Raw genomic sequence first — 16,441 nt, forward strand, 5'->3', positions numbered from 1 at the left:
CTGGTCTTATCTGGTTTCCTCATCTGGCAAAATGAGGGCATTAGACAAAATGATTTCCAAAGTTTTTTCCATTTCTAAATCTATGATCCAGTGACCCAGGAAAATAGAAACATTAAATCAATTAGATGTTTATGTAATATGTAGGTCAAGTATAATCATATTTTAGGGATGAGTAGAAAAGGTCATGATAAAATTAGGCTAGATAGAAGTGGATGGTTTGTGTTCATATTAAATAGAATAAGAAGGAAGTCTATCTGTTATATAAGAATTTATAATCTACAATAGTCTATGGCAGATGTCAAGCACATAAATTAAATATGTAAGTTAAACATTTACATTATATCGACAGCTTTTTGAACTAAATATATAATTTCCCTGTGAGCCAGCTGCTATGGTGCTTCTCTACTCTAAAAGTGTTAAGACAACATTGTATGACTGAAGACTTGCTACAGATCATTTCCAGCATCTTAGAGAACTAGAATGTAGAATCAGAGTGACAACTGCAATACCCTTCCACTGGTGAACACTGTTCCATCATTGGTGAAAACATTGTGTCCTGGATTGTAAAATTATTCAGGGCATTCTTCTTTGGGTTTATATGATTCTTCTGTCTCAGCTTGTAACCTGTAGGTTGGAGAATTACACTCAGTACCAGTACACAAACTTATTTAGATGAGTCTAGGAGAAGAATGAACTGAAATTTGAAATTGTAGGGAACTGAACCATTCCGACTCTTATTTTCCAGTCTGGACATGAATTAATTAATCAACATATATTTTGTTTAATGGCAATCAACTCTTCAAAAAAAAAAAAAAGGGTGTTTCCCTTTTTTAAAATGATTCATTGAAAAGTGAAGTTCAGGATCCAACTATTCTGGAGAACAGTTTGGAACTATGCTCAAAAAGTTATCAAACTCTGCATACCATTTGATCCAGCAAATTTTCTACTCGGCTTATATTCATCCCAAAGAGATCTAAAAAAAGAGAAAGGACCCACATGTGCAAAAAATGTTTGTAGCAGTCCTTTTTGTAGTGGCAAGAAACTGGAAACTGAGTGGATGCCCGTCAGTTGGAGAATGGCTGAATAAATTATGGTATATGAATGTTATGTAATATTATTGTTCTATAAGAAACGACAAACAGGATGATTTCAGAGAGGCCTGGAGAGACTTACATGAACTGATTGATGCTAAGTGAAACAAACAGAATCAGGAGATCATTCTACACGACAGGAAGACTATATACAATGGTCAATTTTGATGGATGGGGCTCTCTCCAACAATGAGAAGATTCAAACCAGTTCCAACTGTTTAGTGATGAAAAGAGTCATCTATACCCAGAGAGAGAGGACTATAGGAACTAAGTGTGGTTCACCACATAGCATTTTCACTCTTTTTGTTGTTTGCTTGCATTTTATTTTGCTACTCTCTGTTTTTTTGTTTTGTTTTACTGGTTTGATGTGATTTTTCACCTGCAGCAAAATAATTGTATAAATATGTATGCATATGTTGTATTTAACATATTTCTATCATGTTCAACATATATTGGACTATCTGCCATCTAGGGGAGAGTGTGGGGTAAGGGGAGGGATTGGAACACAAGGTTTTGCAAAGGCTAATATTGAAGAATTGTCCACGTATGTGTTTTGAAAAATAAAAAGCTTTAATAAAGAAAAAGTGAAGTTCAGTACTGTGTATTTAATTATATTGAAGTCTTAGTCCAGAGGAGAAATGAGGAAATCCTTTTCCCTCTGAAACTTGGAGCAATAAGAACCTATGGGTGTTGGAATATTATATAGTTATCCAGAATAGTCGTTGCATTGGTTAGTTTTGCTTACCTGTTCTTGATCACAAAGGTGGTAGTTAATTAAGGGACATGTCCTGAAAAACCTGTAAGATAAAAACATAAAATGAGTGAGAATGGGTAATTGACCTGGATGGGGAAATAGGAAAAAAATCTTGAATTGATGTTAGTGTTTTTCCTTCTTGACAATGCACGTACTTCAGAGCTACAAATTTCGTTCTCTTTGGGGAAAATAATGTTAGATTGGACTTCTCATGACTCTTGGGTTATAGAATTCAAGCAGAATTACTCTCTTACACCCCCCCCTTCCCCCCAAAAAAACCCTTCAAAATACTAAGGATGCGATTTAAAAACACAAGCTATCGATGAGAATCAGGCCCTCTGCATGTGTTTGCTCTCAGTCTTAACCCTGCTAAAGACAGAAATAGCTCTAAGGAATGGGAAAAATATAACCTTAGTAACTAACTAGCACATGAGTTACCTACTGGGAACTCTTCAATTTTACAAACATCCGACCCAAGCGCATTTTTGGCATCCCCTTCCCATTTTCTCTTTTTAAAAAAAGTGTCAATAAACAAGACCCCACCTTCCCAATTAGATTTGCTTTCCTTCAGTCACTCCGCCCTCCTCCCTCCCAATTTGCAGACTGGAGCCAGCAGCAGTCCGGTAAAGCAAAGCGATTTTCTCTTAATAAAAGGAAGATTACAAGCAGCCCAGAACCGGAAGGCTCTGGACTAGGTGGAAAGATTAAGTGCCACAATAATAACCGATGACTCAGGGTGGAGCTCTGCATCCTGGAAAAGGGGCACAGCCAAGTCTGCTAGATGGAACCAGAAGTTTCCACGAAGCCAGTTGCTTTCTCCTCCTCGCTCCTCTGCTTATCTCCCTCCGTGCCTCTTTGCACCAGGAGGGCTATTTCCAGATACTTCCAGCTCTTTCCTCTCACGTCACTCCCCCATTAATTCATAAAGGTTCTCGGCTGCAGACTTAAGGACATCCTAGTAGTCGGACTCCGTCGCCGCCTCTTTAACCTCACCCTCCCCCCGCTGCCTCCGCCCAGAGCAGTCCAGCCCAGCTCAACTCACTCTCCCCGCCCCAGCCCCAGCTCATAGCAGCCTCGCCAGCCAGCAGCACAGCAGCAGCGGCGGCCGCAGCCCCGGACACAGCCACCGCCACAGCCCCCGAAAGTCGCACCTACGGCAGAGCATGAGCGCGGCCACTCACTCTCCAATGGTTCAGATGGCGGCCAGCAACAGCGGGAGCGGCGGGGAGCGAGATCCCTTGCCCCCCGGCTGGGAAATTAAAATCGACCCACAGACTGGTTGGCCCTTCTTCGTGGATCACAACAACCGAACCACTACGTGGAACGACCCGCGCGTCACCCCCGATGGGCCCAAAGTGAGTGGTTCTACTCTTCCCCCTTCCCCCTCCAACCTGGCCTTGTCGGCTCTTATTCCCCGCGGTCTGGGCAGCATCGGGGAGTCGGAAGGAAGGAAGGGGTGTCTTGGGGGATGGGACGAGGAGCACGAAGCTCTCCTTTCTCCCCTTTTGGTTTGCTTTTGGAAGAGTGTCGCACGGTGCAGGCAAAGTTTGGAACAGAAAGGAGGGATGGTAGGGCGGGGAGCGAGAGAGGCCGGGTGGCGGTGGGCAATCAGTGTGTGTGCGTGTGCGTGCGTGCGCGCGAGCGCCCTGCCGGAGTACAGGTTACTCTGTCCAGCGGCGTGGCAGTGCTGAGAGGAAGGAGACGGGAGGGGGCAATGGAGGAGGGCCGTAGATCGTTCTGGACGAGACATGGGCGGATGGGCAAGTGCTAGAGAGTCGCCCTCGAGACGGTGACAGATTAGCCAGAGCACTGCAGGGAGGCGGGGAGAGAAAGGGAGATGGGATATGGGGGGCTGGCTGGGGAAGGGCAGGAGGTGGAAAAGGGCATTCATTGGCAAGCCCCTTTCCTCTCCCACCCCACCCCACCCCCCGAAGTAGACAGCAGGAGCTGTCTTTTGTCTCTGACGCACTGCAGCTCTTCTCTGTGTGTTAAATCATTTGATACTTTAGCCCTGTAATGTTTATTTAAAGTTGGTTAAGTCCTCTAGAGCCGCCAGAAAAAGGAAACTGATTTATTCTTCAGCTGTGTCTGCAGGTTAAACAGTAGGCTACGTTGGAGCATGAGAGACACATAGCACTTGTTAGTGGTTGACTGCTTTCTTTTGCTCCTTTTTACAAGTTGCCTGGGAAGTTTGAATGTATGTTCACAGGAGAGAGGCATTTCTATTCTAAATAAATCCTTAGATAGAGATGCTAGTGAAAGAGGCTGTCCGATGTAGAGGGAAACCTAGTAGCTCCAGACTTAGAGGATCTGAATTTAAAGTCAAGATTTTGCCCCTAACTTCTCTAGATGACCTTGGGCAAAGCACCCAAATTCTATGTACCTCAGTTTCCTCATCTGAGATTGGATGCTTGATGGATTGGATTGGATGATCGATAAGGACTCTTCTAGGTCAAATCTTTACAGATCCTTAAAGATAAGGAAAATACAGGAAAAGAAGAGTCTTTCTGACATGATTGATTTCTGGGTGATATTTGCTCTGGAAAAATTAAGAATTGCTATTTTCGTTTTCAATTGACATTGATGAAAAAACAAGCTGCATTTTAAGAGAAAATCTAGTCTCTTGATATTTTGTTGTACTTGTACGGTTTAGTTTTTAAGTTTCCATTCTTAAAGAGAGTATCTTTAATAAAACTGTCTCTAGCTTGGGGTGAAACACTAAGGACTGGTGTTTCAAAAAGTGCTATCTTTGGGTCTGGGCCATGCTTTGGTAGGTCTCTGGAGCTTTCTGAACACAAGGGAAAAGCTAGAAGATAAAGACAGAGGTTGCTAAGGCCTATGTTGAAAGAAGTTTGGATGGACTCTCTGGAGCCCCAAAATTTGGCTCATGGCCTCAAAAGCCTGGCATCTTTAGCTGCCAGGGAAGGTTCCTGACACTTCTTCAGAAATGGGTTGGAACTTCTCAGCTGTTCCCCTAAAAATGGTGGTCAGGGAAGGCTGTTGCCCACTCATGCAGCAGCAAAATGCAGAGTCCAGCTAGTTATGAAGGTGACTCTTCTTGTCTCAGCGTTAGGCCAGCATATTTTCTAGGTTGCAGGCCTAGGCCTAGGCCTAGCCCTAGCCAGAGTACTTTTAATCCTAAACTAGATGTGTCATCATTAGGCTCCTGGGTTCACAGAAGGGATACCATTTTAGTGTTTGTTAGTAATGGTCTTTTTTATTTTTCACCTTTAATTTTATATTACTATTTAAATAAAATACCCTAAATCACCTAAAAAAATCATCTGATTTCCAACATTTAAAGACTATACTTGATAAAGGACCCTTAACACTTCAAAATATAAAAATCAAAGCCAGGTGGTCAGTAAAGCAGTAACCAATTGACAGGTTATTTTGAATTTTAAAAGGCACTCGTGTTTAAAAATTTAGGAAAGTCTTTTATAAGTAGTATATATTTTTTTAATATTGCTTTTTAAACCTCCTTGGATCTCACTTTGCTGAGCTATAAAATAAAGATTGGTCTAGATGACTTCTCATGATCATCTCTAATACCAGGGCTCTGATACTATGATCTTGTAATCTTACAATGTTGAGGAAACTCCTGCCCACAGACATCAAATTCACAAGCGATTAATTGTATACTCATTTCTAAAAATTAGCACAGCTGACTAATTTTCTATAATTAACATTGGACATAATCGTGTAGATGAATTTTTGAATGTGCAGCAACTTGGGTGGGGTAGAAATCATCTTCGAATTCTTACTGTAGTTGGGTTGGTATTTTAAATCAGCTTATAAGATATCAGGTACTTATGGAACATTTATTTTGCCATGTCATTCCTATACAAACAACCAAGCTTATGGGAAACCTGTAGAGATCAGGAAAATTCAAGACAGTTGTTAATTAACTATCAAGTTTGAGCATTTACTGAATGTGTTGAATGGCCTAGATAGATTGTCTGGTATTTTGTTGTAAACATGAAACTGGTCTAACAAGTCTAGAAAGCTATGTGCAAGAAATGTCTGCCCAACACATCATGTAGGCTGTGGCTTTAGAAAAAAAAAAATCAAAGGTTTTGGTTAGGTAAATCTAAGTCATCACTTTGGGAAATAACAACTCACTTTTAAAAAGCACTTTTCTTACAAAAAAATGATGTAGATAATATAATTATTATGAATCCTACTTTATAAATGAAAAAAACCCAGGGATTAGCTCTACAGGCAAATGGCTGATAGTCTGTGATAGAGGTGGGACTTCTTAGGTTTTCTGTCTCTTGTCAGCTGTGAGTGGTGGAACCAGATAAAATGTAATTGGGAAGTATTTACAAAAATAAATAAAAATGCAGTACAACATAGATAATATTAATTTGCAATTCACAGTAGTTACCTCTCATGGGAGGGTTTTAGTCCTCCTTCCTTCACCAACCTTCTCATGTTCTCCTATTCAGACACTTCATTGACTTCCAGGAGAATAGGTGTCTTATATTTCATATTTTACATCTATATAGTTAGACTTGTTCCCTTAAAAAGTGTGGAACCCCAATCTGTGAGTGAAATAATCCAGGAAAAAAGCAAAAAGAGAATATTCCTGGGGCTGGATGTCCCATGAAATATACTGGAGAATATGGGCTTCTCTCTTGACTCAGAAGTATCTGTACTTAGGCCCAAGTGTGAGCAAATCAGCTTCCCAAAATAATAAGGATCTTCTACATAAAAATATAGACTAATAGACCAATGAATTCTTTGATTTGGAGAAGAGACTAGGCACAGATCTTACAATATCTATTTAATTTAAAATTAAACTAATGGATGCATTAGTTCAGAAGTATTGATTAAGCAACTACTATATACAAGACCCATAATTATGAACAAGAATACATGGACCCTGCCTAGAGGAACTTAATACGGTAGTAAAATGGAAACTTTTGGGACAGCTAGATGGTGCAGTGAATAGAGCTGCAGCCTTGAAGTCAGCAGGAGACCTGAGTTCAAATCTAGCTTCAGACACTTAATGCGTATTAGCTGTGTGACCCTGAACAAGTAGCTTAACCCTAATTGCCTCTCAGAAACAACAAATTGCTAAAATGAAAACTTCCTTTTTTACTGTGCAAACTCTGGACCCTCATTCTGAATCACAAAACTTTTTGATACTTTGCAATGGCTACAGGGTTATTTCTTTTTTGTATTACCTCTATTTGACATCTATCAACAGACATTTTCATTTAGAAGAAAGAGAAAAAATGCATTCTTTATTCTATAAATTCTTCTCCTGGTTTACCTCCTTCCCTGTAGCAGTTCATACAAGTTTTCCCAGATTTCTCAGAAATCATCCCATTCATCATTTTAATGACACAACAATATTCTTTTGCAATCATATATCATAATCATATCATCCTTAGTTGATAGGTAGCCACTTTGTTTGCAGTTCCTTGCTATAACAACAAAATTGTCCTTAGAAAAGAATCCATATTGGTCTTACCTCTTGTCTCTTTGAGGACCACATATATATCTCTTTACACCATGCATACAGAGTTTAGTAACTTTTGGAATATAGTTCCAAATTGCCTTTCAGAATGGTTGAATCAGTTCACATCTCCTCCGAAAGGCCATTAGTATTTTTTTTTTCAACCCATCCAACGTTTGTCATTTTCCTTTTTTGTCAGCTTTGCCAATCTGATGAGTGACAGCTGGAACCTAAGAGTTACTTCAATTTTCATTTATGTAATTATTCATGATTTAGAACATTTTTTTTTCATATCGCTCTTTATATATAGCTTGGATTTCTTGAGAACTTCCTGTTCATTTGACCAATTAGCTGCCTATTCTCATCCACTGCTTATTGATCCATTAAGGAATGGCTTTTGTTGTCTTAGATATTTTGACCTCTATCAGAGAAATTCGCTTCAAGGATATTTTACCAGTTCACTGTTTCCCTTCTATCTGCATTGCTTTTGTTTTGTGCAAAAATTTTCTAGAAAAGTTCTATGTAATCAAAATTATTTTGTCATATGTGATAATATCTATCATTTGGCCAAGAGATCTTCCATTTCCATAGCTGGGAAAGGTATCTTCTTACCTTCTAGTCTTATATTTATAATATAACTTTTTATATGGTTTTAGCTTCTAAGTTATGTGGAACTTATTGTGGTATATGGTATGAAAAGGTTGGTATATATTTGTACTGTTATTCAGTTTTCCTAGCAGTTTCAATCAAATGAGTCCCTCCAATAATTACTGTTTATGGATCTTTATTGGAAGCCATGCTGCTGTGCTCAGAAGTAATTGAAGATGTGAGATTAGATAAACCAAGGACAACAAATATGAAGCCTCTTTATGTGCCTTCATAGACAAAGGATTTCATTTGTTTACCCTGATTCAATCTTATGGGTCTGAAGAAGCTATTTTTATTTTCAAATAATTCATTTCCTCTGAGTAGCAGTGTCATATCCTCCTTGAAGAAGGAAAGCAGGATAAAAAGACAAGTTTTCAACTCATAATAAGACCTGCTTTCTATCCATTTCTATAAAGAAAGATTTCCATTAGGCACTGAGCTATGAGTCATTTTGTTTGTTGTTGGGCCTATGAACTGAGTGAAACCACATTTCATCCTTTATCTTAACAGTTCCATTAGAAAATTACACGAGCTCTATAGCTTAAAAGCATAATCCTTTAAAATATTGGACACACAGAGCTTAGCTTTTCAGTAGATATTCTTATATTGCTGGGGTTTTTCCCCCAGACTGAATTTATTTAAAGACAGGTAAAGTGATTTGAATATCCAATTAATCATATAAGCATAGTGGAACTTGCCTACATGGCAAAATGTGATGTGTCCAGTTCAGTACTTGGTTAGTTGAAGTTTCCTTACTCACTGGTAATATTTCACTCACACTTTCCCCGTGTGTCCCAATAGTTAGTGTAATAGTGACAATGATTCAGAACTGAGTGAGGCCTGTGCCTCTCAGTCAGCGCTGTAAAAATGACTCAGCACTGAACCCATAGATTTGACAATGCTTGAAGCCCAAGTGTACTGAATGTTCTCAATTTGATTTTTATTCCCACTCAGTGAGGTGACAAGCTAATTAAATGCTACCACCTTGTGTTGTTTATTTAGGACTAGGTAGTTAAGGACTTGCCAGTGTTTTGTTTTTTTTTTCCCTTAAAAAAAACAAAAACAAAAACACTGGTAGTTTTTTCTTTTGAAAATTAAGAACTGTATAGTGGGCAACCCCACTCCTCAGTTTAAGGAAGGAAATTTTTCTTAGCTATCCTTCTCACCTCCAATTTTGGTTTATCTGATTACCCATTCTTCTGCCTGATATATTTAGCTATCTTCTCCTGTGCTAGTGTCTTGGGTTAACCAAACTCTGATGTATAGTATATGTAGCAAATTGGCCTCCTAATAAAGAAACAGCTGGAAGTTCCTTCAGGATTCATCCAGTGATAAGGGAAGGGTTTGTTGGTCAGTGTTAGAAAAGATATCCTATGTACATATGTATGAACAGTCTGGTCTTACTACTTCCATTAGTGAGACAAACCAGATGGGATTATCCTCCATGGACACAGGCCCTATACATCTTTTGGCCATTATGTTATAATTTTGTAATTTTTTTCTCTTCAAGGCTGCCTCGTATCCTTTTTTAACCTGTTAGATTGGAAGTAAATCAAATACTTCTCTTCATCTTTGAATAAGTACGAATATAAGGCCTTGCAACACAGTTAAGTGTTCTATAAATAATGATTGATTTAACTTGTATAAAAACACATTGGGAGGTGAGAAATCTCATAGTGTGATTTGCCCTGGACCCGGAAGCTATCAGGAGCAGCCTATTTCTCTCATATTTTCCTGGAATGTCCCTGAACTTTTTTTCTTTCCCAGTGTCCATTTGAGGAACATGCTATCTATCACTTTTTCCCTCTTGTTAACTTTCCTTTAGCTCTAAGTGCTACTCATTCTTCAAAATTAGACTACTTAAGGTTAGAATTTTCTTCACAGCTTGGGTTTTTATAGCTCAAAGGAACAAAAACTTTCTCTTCCATTCCTGAAATAGTAAAGAGAATATGTGCTTCCATGGACTGTTTTTAGGTGGTATTTTGGATATGGCAGCTGCTCATTTGCATTTTTAATTTTTGTAGTATTCAACAACCCCGGAAACATTGTGAGTCTCTGCATTGCACTTATCTCATGGTTTAAGTTTTTGTAAGCTTTAGAGCTGAAAGGACTCCTAGAGAGGTACCTTGTCCAGATTCCTCAAACCCCATACAGGTAAGGAAACCTGAAGATCACAAAAAGTCAAATGACTTCCCCAGGATTACATTAGGAAGTAGAGACTGGATTTTTTATTACCCACTTCACTCATCCCCATCCTCTGACTTAAAAAAATCAGTGAAGCCCTTTCTCCTACTTATCCATTAAAATCAATGTTTGGACTGAATGGGTTGACTATTTAGTACTGAATGTGCAAAATTAAAAGCAGACTTTGAAAGTTCCATGCTGAGTTAACCAGATTATTAGAATATCATTGTTTTAATTCTTTTGTTAACATATTTTTATATCACTTACATTTCTTTCTCTCCTTTGTGCTTCCCAATAAGCCATCCCTTGTAACACAGTTTTATGTTTGTTTGTTTGTTTGTTTTTAAGAGAAAAATAATTCAGTAAAACAGACATATCATTAATGGTTGGCAGTATGTGCATTATTCCATCTCTATAATCTCACACCTCTGCAGGGAAAATTAGGAGATATATTTCCCTGTTTCTTTCTCTAGGACCAAGTTCCTATACTATAACCAAACATTCATTTTGATTTTATTATTCATTTCATTTTCATTGTTGTAGTCACATGCCTTACATTGTTTCCTTGTTTCTATTAATTTTACTTTGCATTAGTTTACATATTCACCTATACTTCTTTGAGTTCTTCATATTTTTCATTTTATGCTATATTAATATTCTATTAATTTATGGATCAGTTTGTTTAGTTAAACTAAACAAAATAGTTTAGACTATTTTGTGTCTAGTTCTTTGCTACCAACAGGAAGTGTTGCCATGATTGTTTTGATATGCTTGTGGGCCCTTCCTTTCTATGTTTGACTTTCCTTGAGACTTCCTTCTGCCTTTGTAAGTTAAGCCTAACCCTAGGATCTCTATTAACACAAAATATGGTCATTTTCATCACTTTTATTTGAGTATTGTTATAAAATTATTTTTCTTCTTTATTTTACAAGGAATGAAACTTATTTGGAAACTGGATGATTTCTTATGTATCATTTCTCCCCATGATTTCTTAAATAATCATTTCTCCCAAGACTGATTAAAAAAAGATTAAAGCCTTTCTTTTTTTTGTGAAAAGCCATTAGGTTTGCAGTTCTCTGAATGCATGAGACAAATAAGGTCGTGAAGACAAATAAGGAAAGGATAAGCTAACAGTAAGGCCTTTCAAAGGGAAGATAATGATTATTTTGCCTGCTCAATTTCAGGGGGAATGAGGTGGAACAGCACCAGTTGTCTTAGATCCCAAAGCAAGACTTTGAAATTTACCTCCTGGTTGAGGTCCTTGGTTAAAGTTTTCATATTGCATGTTGATTTTTACAGATAACTTTTAATTTTCCATCTCTAAACTGTAAAATGATGTGTATTTGTATCTTTATACATATTTACCTACATATAGGTAAACGTTTATATATACACATGCACATGTTACACATATATTTATATATGTAGATATTTAAATTTTTATTCTATTCTGGTAGATCACCTCTCCTTACCTCCCATAAGAAGGGAAGATATGTTTTATCTTATTAAGCTCCAGTCTGGGACCTTATTATTTTTTTTTTTTAATTAAGCAGAGTCCAACTTTCTTTTAGTGAATTTCTCATTTATATTATTGTAATGGCTGGGCACATTCATTATTATGTTTTAAAGTAAAACATGTTTTGCTAGGTAAGTTGGACCAAAGAATTCAGCAAAACCTAAAGAAAGTAATTTTTTATAATTTATAGCAAGGGTTCTTAACCTGGTATCCATGAACTGATTTCATGTTGTCAGTGAACTTGTATAGGGAAAAAAGGCATCTTTATATTTACTAATAGTTAACCGAAATTTAGCTTTTCTTTTCAATAATGAAGGAAATCCCCTGCTGTATGGTTTTGGTGTGTGCTTGTGATCACTGAATGTAGAGCATACCATTGAGAGTTTAGTTGCCCTTTTGTTATCACCACATTTTTATTTTAAACAGGTTGATACTTGTTAGCTAGAGCAAGAAATTTTGGAGTTAAGAGCACTGCTTTCTTTTCTAATACCATGCATTGTTGACATAGTTCTTGAATCTCCACAGTTGTCTCTTAAATGGTTATATAATATATTGCTTTGTGAGACTTAATGATAGAAAGAGGGTTTTAAATCTGCAACTATAATGTGCTACATAAATACAAAGTTCTTATTACCAGTGTGCACAAAAGCCACTAATAGAGAAGGCATGTTAACCCTTGTCTTTATATGGATAAAGCAGTTTATTAATGATCAAAAAAAAAGTATTAACTGTTTGCTATGGTGTAGACATAACTTAAGGGAAGAATAACTTTAAATAATATAGTTTTTTTAAAAAAAATTCATAGCTAATAAGTGTCAAGTGTCTGAGGTCAAATTTGAACTTAGGTCTTCCCAATTCCAGGGACACTAAACCCCCCAGCTTGCCCTGTCACTAAAAGATTTTCAGGATAAACTTGGTGGATTTTAATTCCTTAGAAATCTCTCTAGATTCCTTTTTTGTTGAGATTCTGAATTCAATACTAAGTACATCAATGGAAAATATCTTTTAATCATTGGAGATTTACCACAGAGCTTAAAACTTCCTTGACTAGCATGTTTTGATCATTCATTTGGTAGTTAAAAACTATTTTCTAGGCCTACTACTGATTTCACACTAAAAATATAGTAACTGCTCAGAATGTTTGACACTCATGATACAGTGAAAAGATTACTGGATTTGGAGTTAGAGGACCTCCCCTAGGTTTGCCATCTATCATTGATGCAACTTTGAACAAGTCACTATGCCTCTCTAGACATGTTTGTTCATTTGTTAAAAAGAAAGGGGAGGGGGGGGGAGAGAAGGGGATTGGAATGAATGGTTTTTGAGATCCCTTCCCTTTCTAGATCATTGATCCTAAGTGACTTCATGTCTCTGAGTTTCTTTATCTGTAAAATGAGGAGATTGGGAACTACTAGACGGATCTCTGAGGTCTCTTCCAGCTATGAATCTGTAACTACACTTGTGGGTTAATATTCCACAATGAAAAATAAAAAGAATACTGAAAAATGAATTAATTAGGGTTGCTCCTGAACAGTGATAAGATTAATTAAGCCTTTTATAATATGCTGTGCTTCACCTTTGCAGCCAGGGGGAAAATAGGGGATGAAGAAAAAGAAAGCATTATTTTTTTATTGATTGATTAACTGTTGCAATACACTGATGATGGAGAGGATACAAGAAGGAGATCTTGGCTACTTTTAGTAAAGATGGCAATAGTTTTAGTGTCCTGAAATCCATAAACTATTTTAATAGAAGGTTAAAATTATGTAATATTAAAATTTCTGCATATCTCACTTGACTCCACAAGAAATGGGTAATAATAGTTGACATTTTATAACACTTTAAAGTTCACAAGATGCTATACATGTATTCTCTTTTAATCCGTGCAAAAGCAATATGGATTAAAATACTATTATCTTAATTTTACAGATAGGAAGCTGAAATAAAAAAGATTAAGTGGCTTGCCTCTTAAATCATCCAGATAAGTGTTGGAGGCAGAAGCTGGATCTAAATCTTCCTTGACTCTAAGCCTGTTACTTGTTCTTCTGTACGATGCTGCTTTCTATGTCCAAATTACTTCTTTTAAAACTCATTCCATCCAAAGCAATCCTAATCAATTGGATAGAAAATGCCATCTGTATCCAGAAAAAGAACTATGGAGAGTGAATGTAAATCAATACATGCTATGTTCACTCCTTTTTATATATATATATTTCTTTCCCATGGTTTTTCCCTTTTGCTGTGATTTTCCTTTACCAACAAGATTCATAAAGCAGTTGTGTATTAAAATTTAATTAATTGATTGATTTTTGGGAAAGTAAAATAAAACTGGTTTCTACTCCAAAATTTTCAGAAAAGGAATTCTAGGCTCCTTTTCTTATTGTAAGAGAATTCTCCTTATTTTTTTTTTTCATATTATCATCTTGTATTTTGCTGTGGTTTTTCTTGGTCCATCATCATTGAAACTCTTCCTATCTAATTGTATGATCTAAACTACAATTTAAAAGCTTCTTCTGGCCTAAAAACTTAGATAATTAAATTGTTGCCCTACTTAAAGGCTCCACAGTTATGAAATTAGAAGTGCAATGGAGCTATTATTACTATGGTGATCTCAGGTCATTGAATTTAGAGGCAGAAACTGCCTTAGAAATCAGCTGATTTAGATCTTTGTTCAGATGAGAAACTGAGGCGCAGCTGAAAGTGAAATAATTAACTCAGGGTCACAAAAGTAGTGGCAGATTTTAAGTAACAGAGCTCAGATTTAAACCCTTAATTTCTTAACTCCAAATTCAATGCTGTTTCTACTACACCATGTAATAGCATCATTACACTTCATTCTTTTTAGATAACTGGCAATGCAGTAAGAGGACCCGAGTTCAAATACTACCTCTGGCATTTATTGTCTCTATGACCTAGGCAAATCACTTCATTTCTCTGAGTCTTTAATTTCCTCATTTTAAAAATGAGAAGGGGTTTTGCCCAGGCCTTTCTCTTCCAGCTCTAAATCTATGGTCCTGTGAAATCAAGGGAGAAATGGGGATGGGGAAAGGTCCAAAAGGAGAAGAATGGAGTGAGCTTTTGAAATCTATACATGTTAAGCCCCAAGAATCTTTTCTGGAAAGAGTATTGTTAACTGATAAAAGATTTGCAGGATTAGTAGTTGGAATGCAGTAGGTTTACCACTATGCAAATGTGGTCAATATTGGAGGTTTGTTGTGTTTAATCAAGATCATCAGGCTAGATATATCTCTCAAATTAATTCTTCCTTGATCATAACGGAAAACAGAGGAGAGTAGATGGATTAATATTATCCTTTTACACTACAAGAAAAAAAAACCCACTCACAAGTATGTATGTATGTGTGTTGCACCTCAGTATTTGCTGGTAGTGTGATAGCATCATTTTCGTATTGGGATAACACTTTTGAAGGCATTGGAGCTTATTTTAGATTTCTTTTTTTCCTTTTGGCTTAATTGAATATAGGTTTAAAATTTGTTTAATACCAAATATACTGCTTCTATTGAGCAGATATTATAGTATCCAGAAAATTAAAATTAAGTCATCACTCAGAGAGCAACAGTAGTTGCAAATAGACTGTAATCCATACAAGTAAAGAAAGGGGGTGGAAAGCAAAGGATTTTATGGAAAAAAATACTGTCATGCCAGGTATGTGATAAAAGTGAATAATAACTGATGGACTGGTTTCCTCAAGATGACAAGAGAAAGCAGAGCCTCAGCAGTACATTGGTCCAACATAGCAAACTTAGAGGAAGACGCAGGCTTAAGCAGATATTCATGGGCTAGTCTTCATTATTGGTGAAAACTCCAAATGGATACACTCCTGGCTTCATTTGAGAATAGAGGTTAAATGTTGTTATTCTTAAGTTTTCTTATCACATTAACTTTTTTTAAAAATGGTCTCTTTTGTTGCTTTCCCTTAAATTTCATAGCACATCTGTTACTACCTCTCTAGTTTTTAAAACGTTTAGCCAATGCTCACCTTATACCCCCCAATTCTTGGGTGCCCCCATCCTTTTGTATGTTATTGTAAGTTCTCTGGGATGAATATTCCTGCAGTTATCTTTAGCTGACAGAGCAGGCCTTTCCCTGATGGAGTCAGAGCTAGAAGGTGAAGATGGGCTACAACCACATTGAAGTTTGGATTTATCTGAATCCCAGCTTCACCCACTAATGGTTCTCTGAGCAAATTGCTCATTGTCTGTGAGCTCAGTTTCCCTGTCTGCAGCACCTGCCTGCCAAATGAGCCAACCCTTCTTCCCACTTTTATAGATGAGACTGAAGTGTCCAGAGAGGTGAAGAAATGAGTTTGGAGGCCTAACTCTTAAAGTCAGCTACTCAAGGTCTCTGCTCTTTTTACCATTCCATCTGAAGACAACACTTGCACTGGCCCCAAGGTAATTGATATGAAAGTGTCTTGTAACTTATATAGTACTCATCGATGATACCTTACAAGATAACTGCTTTTCTTTTAAATTCCCATGGATTCTATGTTTTTATAAAATAAAGTAGTTTAAATCCCTATAGTAGAAGCCCCAAATCAAAACTTTGCACTGGATATCCTCTAATAATAACTTGAACTTAATGGGACGGATTTTCATCTCATCTAGAAGTAATTTTTCCTTATCTCCTATTCTTATAATTTTCCATGGAGTAATTTAGCAGTAGAACCTGGAACTTGAGGACAGAGCAGTTTGCAGGGAATTTCAGTGCAGTTTACAAGATGGCTGGCAAGAATTATCAGATTTTAAATGGAATAATCAGCT

At 37.0% G+C, this 16,441-nt stretch overlaps 1 protein-coding gene and 1 long non-coding RNA gene across 2 annotated transcripts in view; one reads left to right on the forward strand and one right to left on the reverse strand.

The window, feature by feature from the left end:
• Window positions 1–296: 296 nt before the first annotated feature.
• On the reverse strand, window positions 297–2,482 carry LOC105749200. The gene is made up of 3 exons (XR_004232492.1): window positions 2,389–2,482; window positions 1,837–1,888; window positions 297–624 (listed from the first exon to the last, which is right to left on the reverse strand). It is a non-coding gene; the product is annotated as an uncharacterized LOC105749200 (long non-coding RNA).
• A 428-nt stretch (window positions 2,483–2,910) lies between these two features.
• The window catches only part of BAG3 (BAG cochaperone 3), a 28,828-nt gene continuing 15,297 nt past the window's right edge, over window positions 2,911–16,441 (forward strand). The window contains exon 1 of the mRNA XM_003755320.4: window positions 2,911–3,200. Within this exon, the coding sequence (XP_003755368.1) occupies window positions 3,009–3,200 (192 nt within the window). The 5' untranslated portion in view covers window positions 2,911–3,008. The remainder of the gene's footprint in view (window positions 3,201–16,441) is intronic.

This window comes from Sarcophilus harrisii, chromosome 2, assembly GCF_902635505.1.
Source record: "Sarcophilus harrisii chromosome 2, mSarHar1.11, whole genome shotgun sequence".
NCBI lineage: Eukaryota > Metazoa > Chordata > Mammalia > Dasyuromorphia > Dasyuridae > Sarcophilus > Sarcophilus harrisii.